This window comes from Ammospiza nelsoni, chromosome 2, assembly GCF_027579445.1.
Source record: "Ammospiza nelsoni isolate bAmmNel1 chromosome 2, bAmmNel1.pri, whole genome shotgun sequence".
NCBI lineage: Eukaryota > Metazoa > Chordata > Aves > Passeriformes > Passerellidae > Ammospiza > Ammospiza nelsoni.
Window position 1 is genome coordinate 92,543,581 of NC_080634.1, and position 22,478 is coordinate 92,566,058.

General features: G+C 37.6%; 2 protein-coding genes across 5 annotated transcripts in view; both read left to right on the top strand.

Annotated features, from left to right (window-relative positions):
- RGPD4 (RANBP2 like and GRIP domain containing 4) overlaps positions 1-11,521 on the top strand; it is a 33,457-nt gene extending 21,936 nt beyond the window's left edge. For 3 of the 4 annotated variants that reach the window (XM_059494045.1, XM_059494046.1, XM_059494047.1), the window contains 9 exons: positions 2,275-2,442; positions 3,748-3,840; positions 4,728-4,924; positions 5,322-5,550; positions 6,029-6,127; positions 6,297-6,439; positions 7,993-8,266; positions 8,386-8,720; positions 10,944-11,521. In XM_059494045.1, coding sequence (XP_059350028.1) covers positions 2,275-2,442; positions 3,748-3,840; positions 4,728-4,924; positions 5,322-5,550; positions 6,029-6,127; positions 6,297-6,439; positions 7,993-8,266; positions 8,386-8,720; positions 10,944-11,249 — 1,844 coding nt within the window. In that variant the 3' untranslated portion in view covers positions 11,250-11,521. Of the gene's footprint in view, positions 1-201; positions 2,220-2,274; positions 2,443-3,747; positions 3,841-4,727; positions 4,925-5,321; positions 5,551-6,028; positions 6,128-6,296; positions 6,440-7,992; positions 8,267-8,385; positions 8,721-10,943 lie in introns of those variants that run through there. The other variant, XM_059494048.1, reaches the window with a different exon arrangement.
- Positions 11,522-14,584: 3,063 nt separating this feature from the next.
- CCDC138 (coiled-coil domain containing 138) overlaps positions 14,585-22,478 on the top strand; it is a 28,723-nt gene continuing 20,829 nt past the window's right edge. The window contains exons 1-8 of the mRNA XM_059466008.1: positions 14,585-14,635; positions 15,304-15,382; positions 16,109-16,224; positions 16,886-17,070; positions 18,066-18,224; positions 19,379-19,498; positions 20,940-21,017; positions 21,096-21,206. Coding sequence (XP_059321991.1) covers positions 16,930-17,070; positions 18,066-18,224; positions 19,379-19,498; positions 20,940-21,017; positions 21,096-21,206 — 609 coding nt within the window. The 5' untranslated portion in view covers positions 14,585-14,635; positions 15,304-15,382; positions 16,109-16,224; positions 16,886-16,929. The remainder of the gene's footprint in view (positions 14,636-15,303; positions 15,383-16,108; positions 16,225-16,885; positions 17,071-18,065; positions 18,225-19,378; positions 19,499-20,939; positions 21,018-21,095; positions 21,207-22,478) is intronic.

Below are 22,478 nucleotides of genomic sequence, written 5' to 3' on the forward strand. Positions count from 1 at the left end.
GTGTGGCATTTGTTTCATGGCTGCCTATGAAGATATATTTAAAGTGTTTGCAACAGCAGTCTTTGTTGTTGAAGTCTTTTATCATTTTGAGTAGATGTTTGGAACACTAGAATATATTCCAGTGTTTGATAGATCAGTTTCACTGAGAACTTCACCTTTTGACTAATCTGAAGTGACCTTAAATATGTTTCTTTTACTCAGGTATTTTGCCCAAAGGGTACTGAAAGAGACTGCATGATAACTCCTTAAATGCTGTCAAACCTGATGAGCAATGAGTGTGGTAAAACACTGGAACAGTGTATTTGTTGCCATGGCTTCTAGCTGGATTTCTACTGCTCCAATTAAAGAAAGCACATGTTTTTACCATCCATCTATCTGAGTTGAAAGAAGTGTTTTGTTATATTCAAAGATATATTTTTGAAAATTTTCTGATTCTAAGGAAAGCTGCTGCTTGTTGTAGGACTAAATGCTCCACACTTAAACCTCAGGTGAATTTGATGCAAACTTAGTCCAATTAAGACACTTGCTTAACTAACCAGAAAGAATAAAACATAGCAGGATAGCTGCATATCTTCATAACACACTACTAGATGTACTTCTAATCCTTAAATCAGCTAGGGTGACTGAGATTTTTGGATTCTGAGAAGATGTATGAAAACATGTATGTCTCGCAGTCCTGAGATGAACTTAGAAATTAGCTGTTCAGGAATTTTATCCTACACGTACTTTCTGCAGGCTCAGAGAACTTAGTGGCATCTAAAAATATGAGTAGAAAGAATTAGTGTAGGAGAGTGTGCTGGTGATGGGTTTAAGTTACTTTGTAGCTCTGGTGTATAAATGCCTGAAATTATCAACTTGTAAACAAAGGTGGGGCAAAGACTGAAGTGGTAATAATCTGAAAAAATATATGAATTTGAATCAGTACTTGGGATTTAGCTGTTACTTTACTTTATGCTGCTCTTAATCTACTGGATGATTAAATAAAAAGTAATGAAAGCTGCTTTTAGTAAGCAGACTTATTTTAGTGTGTTAGTTGTCTCAGAGGATCAAAGGACTTGTCTGTAAATGTCTCCTATGTCCTTTTCTCCTCTTGCAATGATAAGTTAAACTGTATAATCAGAAAAAATCAAGAACTGGGTACTACGTTTCTACTGGGTACTGGTTTCTAGCTGGATATTTAGGTTTTCTGTGATTACACTGTGCCACAGACTTACAAAAATTTTTTTAATGAAAAGCATAGCAAGCTTTTGAGACCAGCCTTCAGATATTGACTAAAATCTAGAGAACAAATAATAGGCTGTTAGCAAATAGGCTGAGGTACTAAAGCAATCATTTTGTTCTTAGAAACAGCTGTTGTGGCTATTGATGTGCTTCTGGGGTAATTCTTAAAAATAATTCACAGATTTATTTCTTAGCCCTTTATCCCCAACTTCTCCTTCTCAAAACAACACAACCTAAACAAGCAGAACCTCAACCAAACCATACCTGATGTTTAAATTGCTATATCCTCTCTCTTTGCTTCCATTCTCTCATAATAAATATTTGTTTCCAAAGCTGTCTTGCAGCCATATATTTTATCTGCAGTTTTATCTAGGCTTTACTTTCACCTTTAACCTTTGCACTGATCATGCACTGTTATCAACACTGGTGGAAGGAATAACTTAATGTTGAAGGCAAGAAGACAAAAAATTAAATAATACAACTGATGGTGATATTTCCATGCAGCAAAAGCTAGTTAAATAGGCTGAAAGCGATGGGTTTTTTTGTTTGATAGTGGAACTAAGAATTACTTTACTTTTGTAACAATCAAAGTTTCAGCAAAAGCTGTTGTGGTAAATTTATTATTAGCTAATAAAAGGCTCAGCTGTCCCATAAGTAATCTGAAATGTGTTCTATTCAGTTGCTTGGACAGGTTGTTGTTCACAACTTCACTTTTTTTCAGGCCTGAAGTTTTCTTATTTACCTCTGTTTGTCACCTCTGTCACTCTTCTCTGTAGCTAGCTCTTATTTGACATGAGGACTTAATTAAACAATCTGTTTAATAATATAAAGATGCAGCCCTGTTTTGTTTTAATGCTTGAATTCCAAAAGCAATAGAACAGTGTGTAAGTTTTGCTGTTCTGTCCTTGAGTCCTCTAAGTTTGTTTCCTGTCTATCAGCAGAAAGTATGTAGGCCCTTAGAATTAATTAGGTTCTGTAATAATGTGGGGTTAATGTTATTTCCTGTTCTGAAATTATTCTGTTTTAATTGTTTGTTCAATTTCTGTAAAAAAGCTGAGAAGACCACAGTGTCAGAGGATGATGTTCCATCTGATGAGGTTGTAATAGTTTACGAGTTAACACCTACCCCTGAACAGAGAGCTCTTGCTGACTTCCTCAAGCTCCCTTCAACATTCTTCTGTTACAAGAATAAGCCTGGATATGCAAGTGACGAGGATGATGGTAAGGAATGCCAAAATTTCTATTTGTACTGCCTTTTTGTGGGGAAAGGGTGTGTGCAGTTTGGTGTAAGAAGGATCTCAAACTGTTGGATGGTGACCAAGGTGAGCAGCCTTGAGTGCCAGACTCAGAGCAGTGGCTGAGGTCATTTGGTTTGTTCAGCTGGGAGAAGACAAGGCTGAGGGGTGACCTCGGCACAGTCCCAAACTTCCTCAAGGGATCAGCAGAGGAGGAGGTGCTGATCTCCTCTTTCTGCTGCTCAGCTATAGGACACAAGGAAATGGAATGAAGCTCTCAGGAAATTCAGATTAGGAAAATGTTTTCCTTTGAGAGGGTGGTCAGGCCCTGGAACAGGCTCCTGAGGACAGCAGTTAGAGCAGCATGCCCATCAGAGGCCAAGCAACATCTGGGTGCTGCACTTAGTCATATGGGTTGGTTTTAGGTAGTCCTGCAAGGAGCAGTGAGCTGCAGTTGGTGATCCTTATGGGTCCCTTCCAACTTGAGATAGTTAGCACTGTTAGAACCATTAGACACTGAAATATTTTTGTGTGGGCCAGTGAGAAGTAATCATGTCAGTGTCCTCCTTATGGCCAAAGATGCTCAAGTCTCCAAAATAGAATAGTACAGTGGAGGCCCAGGAGTGACTAAAGGGTATTTGTTTGATGTATTATGGGTGTTCACATCATTACCAAGGTATTTGGTTAGGTAAGAGGTATTTGAGCAAGAGACCTACATTAGTAAGTATTTTGAGACATATAAAAAAGCATTTTTTATTAAAAACAATCTAAGGTTTCTTAAGTGTTATACTAATAAGTTACTTTTCTTCTAAATCAAATTCCTAATACTATTAGTTAACTTACTTTATGTCAAACCGTACTGCATGTAATTAAGATTAATTTTATTCAGCAGCAAATATTTTAAATGGAAATTCTGAAACATTGTATTCAACAGAAAATGGGAGAAGGCAAGCCTCCTCCCACAAGTACCTGATCTTGCAAGTTTTTTTGTAAAAAATCTTCAGTCTTCTTTCCCAAATCTGTTTAGTGATAGTCTTAATAAAATCACTCAGTAAGAAATGTTTTCCAAAAGCAAAACCTGTGCCACTTATCTGTAGCTATCTAGGCTTAGAAGAAGTGTTAATAGCACTCTAGAGCACATGTAAGCAAAACTAGAAGTGACAGCTGACTTGATTTGTGTAGCTCTTAAAGTATAAGCAAAAATGACATATGCCTGCTAGCCTTGTGAGTTGGAAGGGCATAGCAGACCTGGAGTGTGCCTGAGAGCTTACTCTTTTTTCCTGTGTTTAAGATGAAGACTATGAAACAGCTGTTAAGAAACTTAATGGAAGACTCTATCCCAGTGATTCAGAAGAGAAAAAGAAAGGGCAAGGTCCTGTGAAAGGTATGTCTTAAGAAATTTTCATTGTTGTACTTCATGTACTGAGACATAAAATCTGAATCTGAAGGACACATGGGCAGAGGTTAATTTTTTATTTCCTGGGATGGTTTCTAGAAGCAGAGGTGCTGGGTGCAGAAAGCCTGCATCTCAACATACAGAGTTAAGCTCAGTATATTAAACTACTGGTTAGCAGTAAAGGGGTACCTGAAAGAGAAATGTACAATCCAGGTGATCTCTAAATAAGAATATCAAAGTCTCTTCCTATCTTGAGTTCCTTCTGAATATGAAAAACTTGAAAACTTCAGCTTGGCATGATACTGCTCAAGAGAAAGTTTTCTACATCTTTGAATACTTGCTACTTCTGCAGTTACTCAATTGAAGCTTTTGAGTTAATGTTGTTCAATCTAAAAAATGTTGTTTGGTCTCTATACTAAAAGTACAGGTGTAGACAACTTGCTTATGTGTGTCTGACTGTCTCTCAGACTTCAGTGTTACATAACTTGAAGGTAGGTACTTCTAGAAGTAAAGGCTGGGGTTTCTTTGAGGATGTGTTAGAAGGAATTAATCCATCTGAAATATTAGGAGATACTGAAGGAAGTTAGTAGTAGTGGCAGCTGCATGATGAAATTCTTCATCATTGCATGGAAATTCCCTGATAGCAGTAAAAACCCACTGATTAAGTATTTTCAATTCTAGTCACCCCAGGTTAGGTTAGTTAGTCTTTCCTTCCACTATTTAAACAGTAATGCTGCTGTCTGTGAAACTCATGAAGTCTGTCTTCAAGTTGATCTGGCTGTTATGAGTCAGATATTACAATTTATAATGTCAGGGCTAAAAATTATTTCAGTATGTAGCTACCTTCACAGCTATTTTCCATTGATTCTTTACAGTGGGCCTTGCAAAGAAGAGTGAATTTAACAATGAAAGAGAATGTGCTGCTACTTTGGAAAGGAAACCAGCTCCTGAGGAGAAAGATGGAACAAAAGCTCTGCAGGTTCCTTCTGCATCTGTTTGTGGTGTCAGTACTGATACTGAGGGTGACACTCTGGAAAACTTCAAGTCAGAAGCTAAAATTCAAGAAATGAAAGTAAGAGCTAAAACTTTACTGAATTTCTTGTTACTAAACTTGTACAATTACTTCATGTATGTGTGAGACAGTACAGTTCTACAACTAAAACATCCAGTGGGGAAAAATTGAGTTTTTTCTAGCAGTGCCTCAAGTGTATGCCAACACAGCAGATTTGATTTCAGGAAATAATAGTATTGTTTGGAAAACAGACTACTTCAAAGATACTTTAGTCTCTTGTCAAGTTAACATCCTTATGTGTTAACAGTAATGAAAAACTTCAGAAAGATTGCAGCAATTTTTCTTGGTGTTCTTTATTTTTCTGTAAGGACTGTTCTTAGACTCATGGGGAGGAGGTTTCAATCCCAAGGTCTCCTAACTTATTTACCTATTACATTACTTGTTTGATTAATTGCAGGAGAATGAAGTTGCAAACTCAAGTGACTTAGTCTCTACCAGTAAGGAAGAAATACCCATTCCCTCAAAAGATGAAGTGACAGAACTTGCCCAGTCAGGTACCAGCAGTGAAGAATCACATTCCACCACAGAAACTGTGCAAGTATCCCAGACCTTATCACGAGCTGAAGACAAACCTGTAGATTTGTCAACTAAAAAGAGTGATTCAGATGGTTCAGAGTCAACACAAGGTAAGGTCAGGGGTATATGCTGAGGTTTTTTTGTAGGAAGCTATGCTTTTCTGTGGATCAGTTTACCAAGCATAGTTGCTGTCATGGGGAGTAGTACCAATACTGAATTAGAAACATAGGTACTAGTCTGGTAAAAATGTGTACTTATCAAATTTTGAGTTGAATTTTGCTACAACAAAACAATGCTAGTGTCTATTGTGTAATTTAAATATGATGGACTTTCATTAGCTTACTGTTAAATACCACATGAGCTCTGTGGATTGGCATTTAAGTAGTATGCTGAAACTTGGAGTCTTGGGCCCATTTTTCAAACCACAATAGATGGTCATTATGACAAGTGTCATTCAAACTTTAAATTTATTGGGAGGAAGGAAAAAATGCTGTAGTCAGTTCTCCAGTTTATTCTTGTGACTACATAAATGCATTTTCTTTAAGAAGGTAGAGAAAAATCTTTGACTTTCTCCTTTTTATTTGATAGAAAACAGAATCATCTCATTTGGTTTTGGCAATACCACAGGCCTGTCATTTGCAGATCTGGCATCCAAAAGTTCTGAAGACTTTGCTTTTGGCTCAAAAGGTGAGTTCAGCTAGTTTGAGACAAACCTCAGCTGGACTTTTGCTTCATACAATATACCTTTTGTGTACAAAATGTCTGCTGATCATTAGAAACAATGATTTTTTGCAAGTTTTTGTCAGAAAGAAAAAAAAACTACATTAATTTTAAAATGTCATTCTCTTAATTGTAGATAAAAACTTCAAATGGGCAAATACAGGAGCAACTGTGTTTGGAGATACAACTCGTAAAGCAGATGAAGATGAATGTGGTAGTGATGATGAGGTAGTACATAGTGATGATATCCACTTTGAGCCAATTGTGTCCTTACCAGAGGTAAGATGATTTCTGGAATATAAAACAACAATTAAGATAACTATCTCTGCTAACATAGCAAGCTTTAAAATGTTTTGCTTAACTAGCTTTGCTTTCAATGTTGTTGTGCCTTGTTCTGCATGTTTTACACTATGTTGAAGCACCTGTTGTTTTAAATCCTAGTACAGCATAGCCCTGGGGAGGTGTCTGGTGCCTCAGTTAAAATCTTCAAGTGATTTCATTGTAACTTGACTGAGAGTTGATGAGGATGCAGATTTGTACACATACCTCATAAAAGCTAAGCCATTTGTATAGCATAGCTGAAAATCAGCAAGGGGGAACTGAATAACTGCTAGTGCTTATACAACTCAGCTGTGGCTTTGTATCAGTGACCTGTAGATTCAGTTCTGTGAAAGCTATGCCAACTAAGAATCTTTAAGCTAGGCAAGAAATTCCTAGAATCACTAAGAAAAAAGATGTACAATTAATGTCACCTGAAGGCTAAGGGAACTAACTTTTTTAGTTTGAAAATAAATAGTTTTTCAAGAAGTAGGAGAAACTTCAACTTTGAAGGTAAAAACAAATGAAGACATGAATAACTGTGTGAACTTACTGAGACTTCACACAGTTACTCATGTCTTGATTTGGTTTTTAGCCTGGTAACTATTTCAGACTCTTTTGATGATATCTTCATATTCTCTGACCTTTCTATAAATAATAAAATTTAACTATAGATTAGTACAATTATTGAGCAAGGCAAATAGAGTACAAAGGAACTATATGTGGTGTCCTTCAGTTTGAACAGCTGGTCTGATCTATTTTGTAACATGCCTTCAACTTCCTTCTTGAAAATTTGGTGTGCCTTTTCTCATTTGTGTGTCACATTATGACTTCTATCATGCTTCTCTGCTTCCCTTTTTTGGTTTCACAAACAGTCTTTTGTCACACATTTCTTAAGCTCTCTCAAGTGTTCATATCTTTGGAGAATTGCTAAATAAAGTGGAGAGTAGAGGCTAGTAACTGCATATATAAAGTGAGGTGGAGATACGTCTGTCAGGCTGAAGTTTTGTATATTTGGTGTTTATTCTGTTCAAATGCAAATATCAAATTCTTTAACAATGTGCTAAAGATAACTCTGGAAATTGTAACAGTACTTGGTCTTCACTTCTCAGTGTGCACATCATTCAGCAAACCTGAAACTTGGGAAACTTGCCAGGACACTTGATGAAGTCATGGGTTTTTGTTAAAAGAAAAGAAACACTTAAACCATAAAGAAAACCCCAACCAAGCAAACCACTCCCAAAGCAAAACCAACAGACACCCACCACAACTACATGTAGCATGGTGAAGGAGGATTGCAGTGCTGTAATTGCTCTCAAACAGTGGAATTTGTTGGGCACTTAATTTCTGAAAATGTTTTACCCGTTTTGGTGTGATGAATGGGGTGTTGGTGAAAAGAACACACTGAATAATTTTCCACTGTAATATGTCAGAATCTTCAGAAGTGTATGTAATAATTATTTAATATCTTTGTAGCAAATGGCAGGTTCTCAGTCTACTGTGCTGTTTTTTAGGTGGAGGTAAAATCTGGAGAAGAAGATGAAGAAATTCTCTTCAAGGAGAGGGCAAAACTTTACAGATGGGACAGGGATGTTACTCAGTGGAAGGAGCGTGGTGTTGGAGAGATCAAAATTCTCTTCCATACACAGAAGAAATACTACAGAGTCCTAATGAGAAGAGACCAAGTTCTTAAAGTTTGTGCCAACCATGTTATCACCAAAGAAATGAACTTAGTGCCCTCTGATACATCAAACAATGCTTTCATTTGGACAGCCACAGATTATGCTGGTGAGTTTTTTCACGTGGTCTTTGTTTTTTTCTAGGTTGTCTATAGTTTCTGTGTTTTGTTTTTCCCTGTAGACTATTACAAGATGAAACTAAACAGGCCTTCTTGGATTTATTTTCAGATGGTGAAGTAAAAGTAGAACAATTTGCAGTCAGATTTAAAAGCCAAGAAATGGCCAATTCTTTCAAGAAGATGTTTGAAGAATGCCAGCGAAGCTTATCGGAACTACAGAAGGGGCACTTGTCCCTGGCAGCAGGACTGTCAAAGGACACCAACCCTGTTGTGTACTTTGAAGTTTCTGCTGATGATGAACCTTTAGGGCACATAACCATGGAGCTGTTTGCAAATATTGTACCTCGAACTGCTGAAAACTTCAGAGCCCTGTGCACAGGAGAGAAAGGATTTGGATTCAAGAACTCCCGCTTTCACAGAATAGTCACAGACTTTGTGTGTCAGGTAAGGATAAAAGGAAGACTTCACTGAGAGAATGAGATGCATCTTGACTAACAATGGCACTTCAAAAAATGACTTATACAGAATAGCACATTCTTGTTGGCAGCATGGATCCACTGTGCAGGATAGTCTCATCTGTCCTTTCCCTACAAGGAGATAAGAAATGGTGCAAGCAGCACATGATACCCTAAGATGCTTTTCACCTGTGCCTACCAGTGGCCTCATGTTTCAGTGTTTGCTAGTACTGTCATGTCAGGGTGAAAGAAAAAAAAGAGGGAGGTGGAGTCCTCTTACAATGGACAAGGGGCCTGTTGCTGAACAGGAACACCAAGGAAAGTAGGTGTTCCCAGAACTACCATTCATCCTTCTCTGTCCAGAGAAGAATTTCTGTATGCTCACCTGTTAAGAGCACTTACTTTCCAGGCTTATCTTGGACTTTGAAGTACACTTTATATTTCAGATAACATGCATTTTAAAACTGACATTTCAAGTATCACAGATGTTAGATTTCAATCTAAAACAAGTCTTCTAGATCCAATGACCATGTAGTGGCTTGTTTACTAAAACATCAAGTTTTGTACAGAGAGCATTATCCTGCAGTATATCTGTAACCCCTGGTGGACAGTGTTGGTTTTAAACCTCTGTGTGCATTCAGTAGCACTGGCAAGTTCTTCATAAATGCTGAAGGCTTGGGAGATTGATAATAGCTCAGATGACCTTTCTTAAAATTCTCATCAATAGTTCATTTGGTTACTTGGAACAGGCAAAATGAACCAACATCAGTACATGCTATGCTAATCTGCATGTCACTACATCCCTGAAGATGAGGCATGTAGATGACTTTCTGCAAGCCCAGATGTGTACAGTAGTACAGGAAAATAATATACAAAAGTAATAATAAGGACATCAGCCTGTTGGAGTGAGTCCAGAGGAAAGCCAAGCCTTTTAAGAAGGATGGAGCACTGGTCCTATGAGGAAAGGCTCCGAGAATTAAATTTGTTCAGCCTGGAAAAGAGAAAGCTTAAGGGTAATTTAATGGTGTCATTCCAGAGCCTGAAGAGAGCCTACAAAGAAGCAAAGAAGATGGAGGGAAACATTTTACAAGAGCATGTAGTCACAGGACATGGGGGAAATGGTTTCTAGGTAAAAGAGAGCAGGTTTAGACTAGATGTTGGGAGAAAGTTGTTTGTTGTGAGGGTGGTGGGACACTGGAACAAGTTGCCCAGAGTTGTTGTAGATGCCCTATCCCTGTCAGTGTTCCAGGCCAGGCTGGATGAAGCTCTGAGCAGCGTGGTCCTAGTTCTAGGTGTCCCTGCCCATGGCAGGGGAGTTCTAGATGATCTTCAAGGTCCTTTCCAATGTAAACCATTCTGTAATAGTATATGAATGGCTTGTCACCAGAATAAAATATTAGTCTGTCTTTTGATTAGCTATCTACATGGGTCTGAAGTATGCACTTAATGGTTCTTTTGTTAAACCTTTGTGCCTTTCTGATAAACTCATTTAGGATTTAAGCTTATTTCAGGGTATGCTGCATTCTAGAACGGAGCAGACATTATTTTAAAACAGTTAACTGTACCATGTGTGCCTTGACAAAGTGAACTTCCCTCACATTAGATGTGCTAGAAGATTAAATGTGATTAAATGTGTTTGCTCTGCTTTGCCTGAACTTTCTTTTGAGGTACAGTGAGAAGCTCTTCAATGGGAACTAAGGCTGTGCAGTTTGCACTGTCACCTTCATGTGTATACTCAAATTTATCAGGAGTTTGCTGCCTTCCAGAAAGATAAGACACACACCATGCTGCTCAACCAGTTGCATGGCAAAGCTGTATGGAAGTATTGGTCACTGCTTTGTTAACCTTTGTCAGGTGATGAATTCTGTGCCTGCAGGGACTAAGCAAGGATCTTCAGGGAGATAATGCAGGTCCAGGCAACTTCCAGGGCCAAGTGATGCAGGCAGCAGGAATGACAGGCCTAGAGGAATGTCACTGTGGGGAGCAGGATCTTCTGTGTTCAGAATAAACAAGGGATCCACCTTCTACTACTGCTTCCCTTACCACGAACAAACCTGCTGAAGCTGGGAAGCCCTACATCTAAGGAGATACTGATACTTGTAAAAATGAGTTCTTCCAAAACAAAGTCTTTACTGTTGAAAGGAAGTATAACTTTTGGGCTGTGTTTTGGAACTTGTCAGTTAATGCTGTCTGGTTGTTTGTTTTTTTTTAGGGAGGAGATATAACTAACCATGATGGAACAGGTGGACAGTCGATTTATGGAACAGCATTTGAAGATGAGAATTTCATAGTGAAACACACTGGTCCTGGATTGTTGTCAATGGCAAATAAGGGCAGGGATACAAATAATTCTCAGTTCTTCATAACACTTAAAAAAGCAGAACACTTGGACTTCAAGCATGTGGTATTTGGGTTTGTGAAAGATGGAATGGATGTTGTGAAAAAGATCGAATCCTTTGGTTCTCCTAAAGGGCTAGTAAATGGAAGAATTGTCATTACAGACTGTGGGCAAATATAGAATTATTTCTTTGACTATACAGATGTTTTTGCAGTATAAATCAGTACTTAGATGTTATTGACTAATTATTTCAACTTCTTAAAATGGACACTTCTGATGTATAAATGTAAAATTACAGGCTATAGTTGAATTTTTTATGTGTTCTAATTGATTTTTTTGCATGGTAAATAAAGTTCAGGCACTGGCATATTTCAGGTGTATTTGTGTTATCCTGACATATTTGTATTAAGTGTCAAATTTTAAAAATTAAATCCTAGTCTTGTTAAAATAAATGTCTTGTCTTCACTTTGGTTTGTTTAAAAGAAGATGACTTGCATAACTTGGTTCTTGCTCTCATGAAGCTCTTTTGAATGTGCAGATGATAGATGCAGATTGCTGGACAGTACAATGAAGGCCTTTGAAAGTTGATAGGTATTGCAGCATGCAGAAAGCAGGCTGCGCCAGGTAGATGTTGATTTGTTCTGTCTGCATAGTTTTTAAATGATTGATCAGTGTTGTGCAAGAGCAATATGCCAACTTTTTTTTACTTAAACTATTTCTAAGGCACTTGGCTTAATGAAAAACATCTAGTTAACACTGGGATTTTACCTGACATACATTAAGTATAACCTTCTGACTCTGTTCAGTGTTTATTAGCTGTGGCCAACTTCTCTGACCTTGCTGCAGGCTCCAGCTTGTGTACTCCAGCGTGCTCGTACCTTTTACCACTTTGCCTGTCAAGAGTGAGTATGCATGGGTAAATGCAGGGTGTATTTAAACTTACAGTCCATACCTCTCCTATGGGCAATACCCATTAAGATTTGCTTTCTTTGGGGGGTTATTTATTTATTTTTAAAGGATGGCAGTAATATGTCTTCAGGTGTCCTGGGGGACTGTACCCCTCTCTACACCCACTCAGGTGCCTGGAGGTGGGGCTGGTTCGGCCTCTTCTCCCAGGCAACCAGCGACAAGACAACAGGTCACAGACTTACCGAGGGCACGTTTTGGGAGGGCAGCTGGAGCGATTTCTTCCCAGAAAGGCTGATTGGCTTTGGAATGAGGGACCCAGGGCTGTGTCCTGGAGCTGTTTAAGAGGGTGGCACTGAATGGTCTAGTTGCCAGGGTACTATTCGGTCGTGGGTCGGACGCGCAGTACAAGGGTGAGGAGGAGCGCTGTGTTTGTTGACGATGATGATGATGACGATGCTGTGTGCCCGCCCATGGCGACGGCTCCCCCTGCCCGGCTGTGCCCGCCCGGGCCGGCCCCGCCCGCGGCCCCGAGTGCGCCTGCGCGGCTCGTGGCGGTTGGTTCGAGCGCGGCGGTGCCGCCATGGCGGGCCCGGGGCCCGGCCGCTCCGCCCCGGCGCTGCAGCGGCGCTGCCCGCAGGGGCCCGCGGGGGTGAGACGGGGCCGGGGCGGGCGGCCCGCGGGGAGGAGGAGGCGGCACAGAAAAGCCATTTCTTCGTCGCCGCGTCCCTGGAGTGTTCGGAGAGATGGAGGGTGGGGGGCCTGTCCGCTGCCTCGGGGTCCATTGTGAGCGCCGTGCTGCCGCTACCCGGGCAGTGCGGGACCAAAGTGGGGTTTGAACAGAGCTGAGGACCTTACGGGCTCCTGCTGCTCCTGTCCCTGACCCCGCGCCGAGGTGCTGAAGAGTCGTCTGTGTCTGAGCAGGACGTTTCGCTGGAAATTGCAATTCTAGATTCTATGCGGTACCAAGGCACAGTTTAGCTATGCAGGTTTTGCTTAAGAGCTGGTCCCTGCCAGCTGAGTGTGAAAATGTGTGAATCCTCTTAGGAGTATATTAACCTTGTATGAAATATAAATAGTAAGAAAAATGAGTTATCTTTTTTTTTTATTTTTTGCCCTAGTAATGGACAGCCTTACTTAGAATGCATTAGATGTGTTGTGATTTTTCTGTTGTTGTTTTTTGGGTTTTCTTTGTTTACCTTAGTGATTAGCTCTGTTGTGAGAGAGTGGGAAATTGTTCCATATCTAGTCAATCAGGAATCAAACCCATGGTTTATTAGAGACTGCGGCAGTGACCAGACGGTAATTTTGGTGGGTATCAGTCCCTTGCCAAGGTATGGCAGTGTTATTTTACACCAGAGAAGGCTGGATTCTTTGCACTCAAATGAATGAAGGAACTGTATTGTGGTTCCTTTCTTTTTATTACTTGTGCTGCCAAGTCAAAACTGGTCTGCCTAAGAATTCAGCAGCAAAGACCCTTCACCCATGGTGGTGTTTCAAAAGCCTTTGATATTCAGTAGAAGGAATGCATGCTGGCCAGGCACCTTTATTTTGCCTGAATTTTGCTTATCTTTCAGTGAAACAAATTTTTGCTGTTGTTTTTGTGCATCTGTATTCCCTGGGTCAAATGCTTCCAGTGTGTCTGGGGATAAAAGGCCTTAAGTGCTCAGACTCATCCTGCAAGGGGAAGTAATATAGTGGAGTAATACCCACAAGCAACCAAAGACTGGGGAGATTGAAATTGAGTTAGGTACGTAGTTGGATTGGGATACTGAGTTAGTCCTGGGAACCATCAATGAATACAAAACCCAGCCTTTTTTTTCTTAGTATCATGCCAGTTTAGGATCAGGAGCCATCTCAAATGTGATGTGAAGATTTTGATCTAAAATCAGGCTGTATGTGCCCTTAGTTCCTGCTGAAGGATTTGCAACTTGAATAGCATTTGATCTAGATTCTCTGGGGAATTTTTCTTGGGGAATATTTGAACTACAGAACTCTACCTTAAAGAAAAGTAATTTTAAAAACTTATTTTTAGAAGACTCTTGCTGAGACCTTAATGCTTGCAAGGAAGAAATGTTACATGTGTTTGTGTGTTTTGTTATTTATTAAAAAGTGGTCATTCAAGGGTAGGAAAATACAGCAGTTGGTCACTTGTTCTAGAACATAGCAGAGAGATGCAGTGAAACATGTAAGAACATGAGAGCTGCCTTGAGTCTGATATTTTGTAATATACATTTAATTGATTTGGGTTGTGGCATAAAATATCTGTCATTCACTTTTTTAGTATGTACTTATAAATTAGTAAGAAAAAGAAGAGCAGGAAACTTTGGCCTAAAAAGCCTAGATATGAAGGTAGATGGCACTCTTTCCATTATTACCTAATTCTACTTTCATGCCTTTATTTTATAGTGCTTTATAGTTTCTCAAACATTTTAACATAGAACACTAAAAGTATTTTGTTATTAGACTGTAGAGAATATATTTGCTTCTTTATGTTAATATGAGGACCATTTACATTTATGTATTTAGAAAACCCCCCCTGCCTTTTCAAAGCCAATAATTTATAGTAAGAATGCAATGGTTTTGTGCTTTCTTATAGGATTGCCTCTCAGGAGCATTGCATACTAAATGTAAAAGCAGAAGCTCCCTAGTTTACAAAGGTAATACCAAGCAATGGTGCTTTGATATCTTTTACAGGGAAAACATATACTAAAGCTGCATTGTTCCCAAATTTATTTAGTTTTGTATTTTCTCATTTTAAATAGATAGGTAATCTTGATCAGGGCGTTGTGATACCTGGGAGCCAACCTGGGAATTATGACAAGTAAAGAGTGCAAAGGATGTTTTGGAGCAATGGTTCACAGCCTGTTTGTCTTTAAGTCCTGCTTGAGTTAGTTGTAGCAGTTTACTTCATAATGCATGTGTTTAGCTTTAATTTAAAGATACATAAATGTTTAATATCTAGAACGCATTTGGTCTCTTTCAGAAACTGGAGCATGGAGACAGCTGGTTATTTGTCAGATTTCAGTGACAGAAAAATTTCTATAGGCAGACAAGCTCTAAAATTTCAGAAAGACAAATCGTGTGAAAGCTAAATAATTCTTACTATGCCTTAAGCTGTTGTAATTAAGTTCATAATTCATTGGGCTGCATCAATGGTGGTTTTGGTTCTTAAACCTACATGGCAAGTCCTTCTAATAAGTCCTTATTGATTTCTTAATGTCAGCTTCTCAAATGTGAAATACAATTGTTGCAATTTTATATATTTCAGGTGTCACTGACAGCTCACTGAAAAATATAACTATTTCTTTATCAAATTGTTCCTTAGAGTCAGAATTTACTGTAGCTGGAAGAGAGAAGAGCATCAGACCTAGTGATTTCCAGAAAAGTTCAAAAAACTGTGATTGGTAGGAGGTGTTTTTATTTCTCCTTTATTTTTATTCCTCATAAAAGCAGGGATAAAACAGATGTATTTGGACAGTATAAAAGTTGCTTTAAGCTTCTTGTTTTCTTGCTAAGTAAAGAACTGTTTGTAGTTAATTTATGTGATCCATGAGGATGCTGATTTTGATGAGGAATATTGTTTCACTTTCTAATCTAATTGGTGTATGTTGGAATTGCTAAGGGAATACAGGAATGACATTAACTTAACTAGGTGATAAAAAATTAACTAGGAGGAAAGTGAATAGCCCAGACTGATAAACAGATTTATGTTTATTTAGAGATAATTCAATTCCAAATGCCTGGAAATCTCTTTTAAGGGCTATTTTACACCAAATAGGAAAATACAACTTAAAAAGGGGAGTTGTATTTTTAGTTCTCTGGGAATTTGGTGGTTTGTGGTAAGAGGAGAGTGCTGGTTTTACCTGTTACTTATATGTGCTTACAGCGTGAAAAGCCTAGTTATTGTAACAACTTTTAAGTCACCAACATGTAATTTCTGTGGTTGAGATTTGTGAGTAACAATGCCTTTCATCCAAATGATTTAATTCTGCTATTTGTTATCAGTAAAATATCAAAGTCTTACATTAAGCAATGTTTGCCTTTTTATACAGACTTGTTTCAGTCTCTGTTATGTATCATGTTAGAAAGGAATTGAGTAATTTAAAGTTAGTGCTCTTTTGTACTTCTAGTTTTGATGATGAGCAAGATTATTTTTGTGGTTCAAGTGGTCTAGACATAGAAGAAGACAGCATTATTTGCTCTGAAACTGATGCAATTCAAAATACCGCTATATACACGGGAGCAGGTAATAAAAAATTAATTTTATACATTCTTACAACTCTCTGTGAAGTATAACACGTAACTTTAAAAACTTCCTAGTAAATGTATTTCTATTCAGTTCAGAAATACACTAGTCACCTAAAATGTATTTTAATGTGGGGATTTTATCTTTCACAAGAGTACTTTCTTTAGAATTATTTTAGGAGGTTCAGGCATACTTGAAGCAATACTAACGTTATTTTCTCATGTGGCATCCAGTAGTTTCTTAAGTCTTGTCCTGTTTACTTAGATGTCACCCTAAGGTCTAATCAGCAGCAGATCACTTACCTGAAGCCCCTACAAAAATAATAGGAGATTTTGGTGACATGATTCAGTCTGTGCACAGATTCTATACAGATATCTCTGGGATTTCTATATTGCAGTGGAGGGCATAGTGTTACTTAAAAAACTGTTGATTCTTGGTCAGTTTGAATAAATCATGGAACAAGAACTTGGATCAAATCTCTGTAATTCTTTAGATTACTTTCACATTCTTTAGATTATTTTCACATTTCACATACATCTCTCTCTGTACTTGTAACTCTGAGTTCCTAGAACACATTTTTGCTGGTTTAGTACAACAATCATATCAATATTTAGCTAGGTCTGATTTTTTAATGTAAAATGCATTTTTATCCTGTCCACAGGCCTCACTTTACCATCTAATTTGGCTGCAAATACTCAAGAAAATATGGACCAAATTAGCAACCATGGTTTGTTAAAGAAAATTGTGCATGGAACTGGTGCTCAGGCATGCAATAGGCAAGGTTTAATACCACCTCACATCAGTCAGATTTATGATGAATTATTTGTCATACATCAGAAGCTCCAGGTAGGAACTGGAATCACCTTCAGATTTTTGTTGAATATTGCTATGAATATTCTCACTTTGGAGAAAGAAATTGGAAATTAATTATATAGTAAGACTTACTTATATATTAAGCTATTATTTTTTACTACTACTTTGTATTAATCACAGTTACTTATATTCTAAATCTGTTTCTCTATCTTCCTCTTCCCCTAGATTAATTCAGTGATTCAGTAATGATGCTTTGACTTGAATTTTGGGTAGACCAGGTAGATGGGTAGGTGGGCAGATTCAGCTTGAGGGAGCTGGAACCCAGTGTTTCTACATCCAAGACTGTCTCCTGACACACTGTATGTGTAGAGGGAAGCACTCACAACCATTGCTTCTCTTGAGAACATCTGAAACTCTTCTCCTGACTCTAGGCATTCCAAAGTGCTGCCTTCGTGGCCTCCTCCAAATCCCACCAGCTTATCTCCAGGTTTAGGCTACTAATAGAAGAACCTCCTATATGGTTTTACTCTGTAATAGTTCCTAAGCTTCTGCTGGATTCCCTGCCATAATTGTCTTTTCCAATATATGAGATAAAAATAATTTTGTATATCTTTTTTTCTTCACTGCTTTTTCAGGGATGCTTCTCACTAGTTGAAGAAACAATATCATTAATCTAGTGTTCAGCACAGACAGTCACATCAGACTCTGTTCTGTCTTACAGTTAATACCATTATCCAAATATTTTGAAAGCAAAAGCCAAAGTTTAATTTTCTGGAGCATTAATGTAGAGTTGAATTTTGCATTTTGGGAGGCTGAGCAATTCCAATGCACATGGAGGTCTTTGGGTTAATGTGGGAGGAAACTGAACAGAGGTGGCTGCCAGGATACTTTGTATTAATAAGCTCTTGTGTAACTATAATTTCACAAAGAGCTAAGCATATTTCTGGGATAAAATTTTAAATTCAGCATAATTTGGGAACACTTCACATGGGTTTTAAAGTAGCTTAACATTTTTTTTCTTGATACAGAGAGAAAGTTCAGCACAGCAGGAGTATGCTCTGCAGCTGCAGAAAAGAGAGCGTTGTCTAACAGAACAAGAAACATTGTTTTTTCAACACGAAGCAGCTTTGGCTAAAATAAGAGGTGTTGAGGAAGAAGTTCACACAAAAATTGCAGCTATAAAAGAGGTGAAATAATATATTTAATGATAGATATTGCTCTATATGCCCTTGAACTAATTTGTAGTTACCTGAAGCCACCACGTTTGCTGTAAATCCTGCTTATTTCTTTGAAGTCCTTGAAGTCCCTAAAGGAAAGATTTAAATTAAAAGTACTGAACAATATTGCTAGAATTTCTGTATGACTTCTGTTTCAGAAGGGTGCATTTACTTGTCTGATGTGTAGTACATTTTCCAGTTACAAGTCAGAAAAATTAGGTAAATTTTTTTGTAAAATAGTGAAAGCTATGTGACCCTTATTAGAGCAAAAATGTGGTCTATCTGTAATTGTAAGTTAAATGAGTATCTTTGCATTAGCTGTAGTTGCAGTGGATTTCCTTGGGAATGCTTTAAGACACATTGAGATCTTCTGATATAGCACCTATTGTGGAGAGTACTAGCAAACAGAGATTCAAAAAGTTTGGAGGAAGACCAGCCTAACTTTGGGGGGGTAGAAAGAAAGAGTAGTGAAGAAGAGTGAATTCATGGAAGGAGAGAAATGAAAGCTAGAATATTTTCAGAAAAATAAAACCTTGCTATTTTACCAAATCTGAGGTACTTAAATTGAAGGTCCAGAGAAGATTAAATATAAAACAAATTTCAGGAGTAAGAGATGAACAGCAGTAGATATGCAGGTTTCGTAATTCATATGTTTGTTTTGTAAACCAGAGCCCCAGTCTCTACAAGGCATAGGGTTAGTTTCTCACTCTGTGTGATTCAGAGTAAGCAAAGCCAGAAACGTGAGTTGAAACTCCAAAACACAGTCACAACTTTTTGTAAATATTTGGAAGAGTGAGCTGTAAGTGAAAGCTTTGTCATTAATTTTAGTTCATAAACCCATCCCACATCTGAATTGTTTGAGAAATATACATATATTTAGTTGGTCTGGGTAGAATAGGCAGCAATAGGAGCTATAGGCTGTGCATGTTGCTCTCAGTTTCTGTATAGATCCTTCTTAATAGGCAGTACAGAGATTGTTTTTCTCCCTGCTGACTAAACATGTAAATTTGAACATGAAGAAATTCATATTAGAACGTTTGTCCAACTCTTAACACTTACCTGGAACTTATTGTTTCTTGAATAGTCTCTTTTAAAACATGTTCTTAAATTTGGTATTTCTACAGCAACATGAGGCAGAAGTTAAGCAGCTGACAGAAGCCTTGAGAGAGATAACTAAAGAAAATAGGAGGCTGAAGTCATCATATGACAGCTTGAGGGATGTGAATGACTCTTTAAGAAAGCAGGTAAACTTTATTATTTCCTGTCATAAATAATTCTACAAGCTACAGTCAACAAATATTTGAGCAGCTTGAGTTGGCAAAATTGCTTACCTTTTGTTTCTCTAAGTCAAGAATTGTATGAATGACTGAAAATATATTTCTCACCTGTTTCTAGTACTTGAAATTTAGCCTTTCTGGTCTTTTACACTATACAAAGAAGTAGGATTTATTCTACCGACTCACTAGCTACAGCTAATTGTTAGGAAGGGAAAGTCCATTGAGAATGGATGGAGAGAAAGTATTTTGTTCCATTTTATAATGGAATCCACCCTGTGCAGATTTGTTGTGCCAAATTGCTATGCTGATTCTACTAAATAAAAAGGAGAATGATTATTTCTAACTTCATGTTTGGTCAGTATTTTCAGTTCTTTTTGCAAATTGTAATAAAGGCAGTATTTTCTCAATTTGTAAACTAGAATGGTGTGTTTCATAGTAATGCATAGAGTAGGAATTTGTCTCACTTGACTTTCAAGTCTGATCTAAAATGGTGATACACAAATTAACTAAATTGTTTGAGCATTGTTTATTCATTGACCTAATTAATGTTCTGATCATCTGAATACAGTAAAAATCTACAATAGAGTCTTATTCTTTCCCTTTAGAGGGTCAGACCTAACTCTCAGGATGTTGATAGTTCTGATGCAACCCATCTGTCTTGTTATTTCCTCTCACTATAAAATCTTTGCATTTCTGTGCAAACTGAGGGCTTCTGTGATGATCATGCTGTTAATTGTTGTATGGAGAAAGTATGGGTTTTGTTTATTTAAATAGAGGTTGTAATTTTCCTGATCTTTTCTCACCAAGCAAACTGGTTTTTTAGCATGGTCAGCAACCACCTTCCCCATTAACAAGACTATGATTAACATTCTTGAATTTGTGCATTTTTGTCACTTCTTCATGACAAGTAATCAAATGTGAAGTGCATGTATATCTAAGAGTGCCATTGTAGTGCTTATTCTTCCCCTGCACTCTGAAAGATTGCACTGCAGAGATACTGCTGCTGTCTTATTTATCCTGGAACTTATCCTTATTTATTCTGGAATTTTTCCTTATTTATCTTATCACCACAGAGGTGATAAGAGTCTAACTCCTTGGAACTATTCAAAAGCTGTCTGGACATAGCAGCCAGACATAAGCACTACACTGACACTTCTTCCTGGCCCAGCTTGAGCTGGGGGTTGGACCAGGTGTCTTCCAGAGGTGCTCTCAAATCTCAACCAGTCTATGATTCTGTAATTTGTTGAGGGAAGTGAATGATGATTTTGTTTCTGTCACTTTTCATGATAATAAGAAAAAACTTAAATAATTTAGCTGCTCAGCAAAATTAAGTTACTTCAGTGTGATAATTAAGTCAAGGTGTGAGTTTTGAATTTACAGACAGTTTAATATTTTTTCCTTCTTTCAGTTAAGTGATGTAACTGAGTTGAACAAGAAGTTGGAAGGTCAAGCACGAAAAGCAAAAGCTCGTTTAGAAAACCTACAAGTAAGGTTTGTTCTTACATGTACCTGCTTTTATAATAGGTAGCCAGTGAAATATAATTCATTGTTATATTTTGTTTAGAGGAAGCATGAATTTTCAAAGGTATGGAAATCTAATGATTTGTGTCAAGTGATGAAAGAAGGCAAACCTGTGAAACAGGAAAAAGTGATGGCAAAATCAAGAACTGCTACGGTAAGAATTAAGACGAAGTCTTGAATGTTTTCATTTGGAAGATATTAGACAATGTAACGTTTTCTCTGCATCTGCTAGAAATTGCCAAATGTAGCATTTTATGAGGTACATTATGAAGAGAAACAGATTATACTGGGGGAAAACCCACACTTAACAAAGAGTTAACTTTGTTGCTAAAAATATGTCTTGCATTTCATATTGCTTATGTGTATGTGTATATTTTTCTTTATATGGCAAGTTTTCCTCCTCAGATCATGTTATCTTTCATCTGCCAATTAGAATTATAACCTGCATCCACTGTCACAGGTTTCTTTTGCTGCATCAGAACACATCTTAGACTCATTCTGGTTACTGCTACAGTACAGCAGTATCCTTATGAGTAACACCAGGTAAAAAGTAGTCTTTCAGAAGTATCCAATAAAGAACCTTAATCTTCTAAACCAAAAGCAGTATGCTGCTATTATTTTTTGGAGAAATAATCTTTAGTGGAGGATTGAGATTAAATGCAGTGTTATTCACAGTTCCAAAACAATCACCTTTTTTCCTTAAAAAAACCTTCTTACATCACTTAATGAAAATCTTTCGGTCTCCATGTTGTTCCATTTATGGTATTACTTTGCCAACATCTCCCAGCTGGTTATGCTTTTTTTTCCAGCTAGAGGTAAACTGTGAAATGAGAAAGATATTCACACCACCCTATCTAATTGATCTACAGTGAATGTGCTGTCCACATATAGCAAACAAAGTCTCTCCATATAGGTTTTAGCATACTTTGTTGTACATGAAATACAAATAGTATCAGTGGTTATAGTTCTGAGTGAAGAGGAAAAGAGTTATCTGAAGGTAGATAGAAGAAAAGTTTTGATGTCTTTAGGGAATTGTTCATGCAGTCTGTCTTCAGAGATCTCTGGATTTCTTTTGTAGAGTATTTAATTGCAATGTAGTAGAGCCAAGATGAGAGTTTCATTAAATCTTTGTTCTTTTTTTAAACAATACTAGTTACCCAGTTAAATTATCAACAGTGGATTGCATGAAATGAAACGAAGTAGGTCTAGTATATTGAAATAAGAATTTCCCACACCCTTTAAAGTGAAGGACTTTAAAGACTTGTTTTCTCCTGTATTTCATTTGTCCAGAATTATAAAGTGTAATGATTCTGTATGAATTTTTTTGCAAGCTGTTTTACTACCATTTAATCAAGTACAAAATAAATTATGGGCATATGTTTTTCACACCAAGAAATCATCACTATAGGTATTTGTTTTGCACTGG